Below are 5,738 nucleotides of genomic sequence, written 5' to 3'. Positions count from 1 at the left end.
TAATATGTAGGATCCACTCCTCAGAAGAATGTTAGCCAAGAATAATTCTCTCAGTACTTGCAATAAATAATGTAGAATTTTGATTAATTGGATAGAAGCATTCAGGTAACTATAAAATTTAGCTGAAAATAATATTTCCTATTTCAAAAATGAACAGCTTTCTCATTTCCAAAAAGTATTACAAATTGAGAATTGTCAAAGAGATTAGCAGTGTATCTGTGTCCACATTATCTAACGGATTACATGTTTATAGAACATTCTTTATTGCTTCTTGGTTTCCATTGCCATTTAATCCTTTATATGGCCATTGCTTTAGCCTCTTCACTTTTTATTTATTCACTTAAAAATAATTTTACTTTTCTTTCTCCTTCTTTCACTAATAAGGGAATCTGGCTGTCCTCTTTTACTATGCCTATTCTTATTCATTGCGCTTTCATATTTTTACTCACATTAGCCTTTATTCTGCAGATAAATACAGAATGAAAAGTATCAACAGAAGGCTTTTCTAGGTGAGCCTCTACTGGTGCTTCTGTGATCCATATTATATAAAAACAAACAAAACAACACTGACGATTGCTTTCTGTTTTAAGTCATGGGCCTTGGTTGATGTCAAAGAGGCTGTGTTTTCATCACTGTCCTTTGCTTTCTGTTGTCTTTTTGATGTAAGCCTGTTTCCTCCCAAATGCCTGCTGTGGATGGGCACTGTTCTAGATGCCGGGGATGCAACAGTGAATTAAATGGACAAAGGTTTCTCCCTTAATGGATGCTGGTGGCAGTGATGGAACAGAAAATAAACAATAAATAATAAATATAATAGGCGAGTTAAACAGTATGTTAGAAAATAATAAGTTTATGTGAAAAGGGCAGAAGGCAAGGAGAGTTGAGAATATGCGTGTGTGGGGTGTGACATTAAACAGTGTAGTAACGGTTGCTTTGCCAAGGTGACGTTGGAACAAGGACTTGAAGGGAGGTGGGGAGTGAGCCACAGGCTGTCTGGGAAAAAGCTTTACAGGCAAGAGGGAGTCACTACTAAAGCCCTAGGGCAAAATACTCCTGGAAGTTGAACATACTTCCAGAATCTATTTTATGGTCCATTTTACCCCACAATGTTAGCTTATTTGTAAGTAAAGGGATTCATGTTTTTTAACAATTTTTAAACTATAATCTCACTTGTCATAACTCAAACTCAAACTGGAAACATCACTTATTCAGAACATACATGAGAATTATCAGGGCAAAAAAAAAGAAAGGAAGAAATGGCGTCTGAGATGCCAAAATATATACTTAGAGAAAAGGCCTCAGGCTCTCTTTTATGGCTTTTATACAAAATTTGATAAAGCTGGGTTACTTGGTATCCAAGCTTTTGATGGGAAAGGAAGGGATTTGAAAGAAACTTCAGCAAGGAGGAAGTTAGAGGTTCTGTTGATCAGATCCACTGACAGCAGTGGGAATTAATAACCGACGGTTATTAGAAGTCTAATAGAGTCAACAAAATGCATCAAAGCCCAAAGGAAGTGCCACCCAGAAGCTACCCTTGGCGAGTGGGGCAAGTAGACCCACCTCCTCAAAGAGGCCCTGAAAACACCACTGAGGAGCATGAGACAGCCAGTTACACAAAATGACAACCATGACCCTCCCCACCAAAGTTTATTTATTTTTTTTATTTTACTATTTTTTATATATATATTTTTAGTTGTCCAGCTAATTTCTTTCTATTTTTTTTTTAAGTAAAGACAGGGTCTCGCTCTTGCTCAGGCTGGTCTCGAACTCCTGAGCTCAAATGATCCTCCTACCTCAGCCTCCCAGAGTGCTTGGATTACAGGCATGAGCCACCGAGCCTGGCCCCCACCAAAGTTTAATAACAGTGTGATCAATTCAGAAGGTAGAGAGGGAAGGATTTTAGATTTTAATTCAAACTCATTACAAATTTTTTAAAGTTTTGTTGATTAAAGAGATAAATTTTGAACTATCCAGAAAACTTGAGTATCTAGGAAGCCTCATTCACAAAGAATACCAAATAGGCAAGTTCTCTTGGCATCATTTAAGGTGATGTCCATATTATTTTAAAGTTGAAAATCTTCCATAATGGGGTATGGATGGTCTGGTTATTTCTTATCATTGCTACTAAAATTGCTCCTTGTTAAGCTATCTTATTACATTTGAGTGTTTTCTTGTTGTGAGAAAGCAAGATGTGGGAAAACCTGAAATCAGATTATAAATTAATTTACACGTAGATTATAAAACTCTATTTTCAGATTATAAAAATGTCTTAATACAAAAAGCATTTGTGAGTTTTACAGAAATAGTCACCACAAAGTATGTTTCTCCTTCCCCTGGCTGATTATTTTCTTTAATTTAGGAAATTTTGATTTACCCACAACTTTCCAGGCAAAAATCCATTACATAAAGGAAACTGTACCAACATTATATGTTACCATAGCAACACCAGTGATTACTCAATGCCTGAAATGAGCCTCCAATTCCAGAAGATGCCCTGAGTTGAAGAATTAGAAATTCATTTTTGGCATATCAAAATATGAATGTAGGAGAAGGGGTTACATTTTAACATACACAGAATTAGTATTAACAGTGCTTCAATGCATTTTTTTTTTTTTTTTGAACTAGGCTAGCAATGATCAGATATCCAAACACCTGCCAAAGGCACCTGGAGGATTTCGGCTCTGGGTCTTTGCTTACCTAGTGCGACAGAAAAGCAATGAGGAAGGCCCGATTCCAACCACCCGAGCAGCGAAGCCACGATCCTTGCTAGGAGAGATGATCGAATGGGCTGCTTCTAAAAGGGATGCTGGAGACACTCACCAGTGCTGAGTTTAAGCTAACGATTTTTTAAAGATGAGCTGAGCAGAAAACATTTTTTATTAAAAATAGCCAATCATCTTTGTCATCACTTCTGCCGTGTTTGGCATAAGTAATTAATACTCTAGGAGGCTTGCTAGAAGGATGGACAACGTGACTTATTTGTGCTCATTCCTTCTGATTGACTGTAGAATCTGCTTCAACTCCAGTCTTTAGTATTTGGCATAGATATGTCAAATCTAACTCCATATCCTCATTAAAAACATTTATTCTCAATATTCTTTAACTCAGAAAGTCCAAAGTAAAAATCATATAGACTTCAAAGAACATCCAGAAAACCACTTTCATACATGTCTCATTTCCATTGTTTTAAAAAATTTAAAAAAAAAACCAGAACAGACAGTATATAATAGGTTGAAGAAATAACTGCAATTAAAAATTGACAAGAATAAAATTAAATTACAAAAATAAAGTTCATTGTAGTAGGGAAAAAGTCAGGGATCATTTAGGCCTAATTGATCTTTCTATATTGACAAAATGGAGCTATAGAGTCAGATGACAAAAATTTGTAAAACAGATATCAAAAGAGAAAATTTGAAGGCAGCCCCTTTTAGAACTACTTATCCTAATTTTCTATGATTTTATATAAAATTGTCAAACAATATAAGCCAGGCAAATTCATATCAAATCAAGACATCTGTACACTCTAGAGGCCTATTAAAGTATTTTAGACAATGTATAAATCTAAATGAACTGAAGATAGAAGTATTTAGTGTTGTGGGTATGATTTTTTTGCATCGTGTGACTATACTGGAAAAATCACTGAATACGCTATTTTCAAATTGCTACTTACTATGACTCAATATTCCAGAATTTTGTGTGTTTCATAGAGATAATGATGACCCTTAATTTGGGAAATTACTATGTCAAAGATTGTAGCTATTAAAAGACCATAGTTTTGTTGTGATGCTTGTGCATTTCTGTTATGTTTTTATCAGGCATTGTTAGATTTTCAGTCCTTAAGGTCTTATAAAATATTTGTGTGGGAGTAGAGAAGGGGAAAGAAAGATTAAGAAATGCATTAAGTACGGGATGGGGCAAAGGGGGGTATTTCACATTAGAAAAGGGTAATTTTAGCCACGATGTCATAAAACAATAATGGATGAAAGTTGACTAATAAACCAAATGAGATGTAGGGGAGGGCAAATAGTTATTTTATTTAAGAAAGTCGCCTTAAAGAAATTCTCATTGTTTTATAAGGCAATTTTACCTTCTGTAGAGGAAAGAACACAAACTTTGGAGTCCCACAGACATGGACTGAATTTCCAGCTCAGCTATTTTAATAAATATGTGTGCCTAGGAAAATTAGGTAAGCTTGCAGAGTCTCCATTTCCTTAATTGCTGACAGATTATTTCGATAATTAATTTTTCAATGAATATAAATCACATACCAGAGTGCTGGGGATACAGAGGGCATTCCTATCTCTTAACTTTTCTTCATAGTATTTGCCCATAAGATGTTGCTTTTAATTGACTTTTTTAAATGTTTCTATATTTACCTAATGTTTACATCCCTTTAAAATGGATCTTTTAAAATTTTTTTGGTTTGTCAAATGTTTATTTAATGCTGTCTTTAACATTTCCAGCATTATCCAGTTTTATTGTACTAGAAGCTTCTACATGAGTTAGCCTGTTGCCTGAATCAAATGGCCCATACGTTTTCCCAACAAACTTGGAAACAGTCAAGATTTTGTAATATCTTTTGAAAATAGGCTAATCTGATGACTCTATTTTCATAACTCAAGATAAACCATCTGAAGAAATATATAAACAATCTTGAAAGCCACAATATTAAAATCAGAACATTTTGGAATTATCCCACAACAAGTCAGCATTGAGTAAGGGTTTTTGAACTTACTTTGCATTAATAGAATTGCACGTGGTCAGGTTTGCCAGGGCTAGAGCGGCAGCTTCGGTCACCTCTTCATTGTCACTTTTTAGCAACTGAACCAACTGTGGAATCCCTACCGAAAAAGAAAGGCAAAATGTGACTTTTACGATGCCCACGCACACTAAAATATGACAGCCTAAAAAAGCTCAGAAAAAGCTCAGCTCGTTTCCAGTTTGCTTACCCTGATTATTGAAAAAATCTTTGCTGGCTGAATTCTCGCACATGGCTGAAATAGCTTGGGAAGCAGCAACTTTAGTCCCATCATTTTCAGAACCCAAAAGGGTTACAAGGCACTTTTCGACCTCTTGTTCATGAAAAAGTTTTCTATTTTCAGCTTTCATAAACCAAAAGAAAAAAAAAATTCAGAATTTTGATGCAACAACTGTGCAGGTATTACTACTTAACCCATCCAAAGTAGGACATTCAAACCATTCGCCAGCTTTAATACTAGACTCTAAACTAAACAAAATGCACGCCTAGTTAACCTTTAGAACACAGCCATTATGCATGGTGAATCATGGATGTTGCATTTTTTCGTATTCCCATATATATCAATATTATGGCAAAGGAAATTCTGTAATAATAAAGGTATTAGTTTTCAGATTTAGCAAGCACTGATTTAACACCGATCTTGTGCCTGGCCTGGCACACAGTGTTCACACAGGTGATCTCACTAAGGACAAAAACTGATTTCTTTGATGGTTGTTTTAAATACAAAATCCAATATGTGAAGAATGCCTACTATGTGCAAATTGGTGAGCAGGATGCTTAAGACTTCAGGAGAAGAACAGAGGAGAGGAAAAAGTAAAACTGAGTAGTGAAGTATGAGGAACTTAGTAGTCTTAAATCAAAAAATCATAATCATCTTTCATCTCAAAGTACAATACATGCTTAAGTAGCAAAAATGAAAATAATTTCTTAATTGATAAAAACCATAAACATAATCTAAAAATATATTAGAATAGTTTGC

General features: G+C 35.0%; 1 protein-coding gene across 1 annotated transcript in view; it reads right to left on the bottom strand.

Annotated features, from left to right (window-relative positions):
• ARMC3 (armadillo repeat containing 3) overlaps positions 1–5,738 on the bottom strand; it is a 98,246-nt gene that overhangs the window by 54,515 nt on the left and 37,993 nt on the right. The window contains exons 6-7 of the mRNA XM_012644176.1: positions 4,950–5,102; positions 4,736–4,841 (exon numbers count right to left, since the gene is read on the bottom strand). Of these exons, the coding sequence (XP_012499630.1) occupies positions 4,736–4,841; positions 4,950–5,102 (259 nt within the window). The remainder of the gene's footprint in view (positions 1–4,735; positions 4,842–4,949; positions 5,103–5,738) is intronic.

Source organism: Propithecus coquereli, unplaced genomic scaffold, assembly GCF_000956105.1.
Source record: "Propithecus coquereli isolate 6110/MARCELLA unplaced genomic scaffold, Pcoq_1.0 Scaffold103, whole genome shotgun sequence".
Lineage (NCBI taxonomy): Eukaryota > Metazoa > Chordata > Mammalia > Primates > Indriidae > Propithecus > Propithecus coquereli.
The sequence above is the reverse complement of the archived record's forward strand: the minus strand, read 5'-3'. Positions and strand labels throughout refer to the sequence as shown.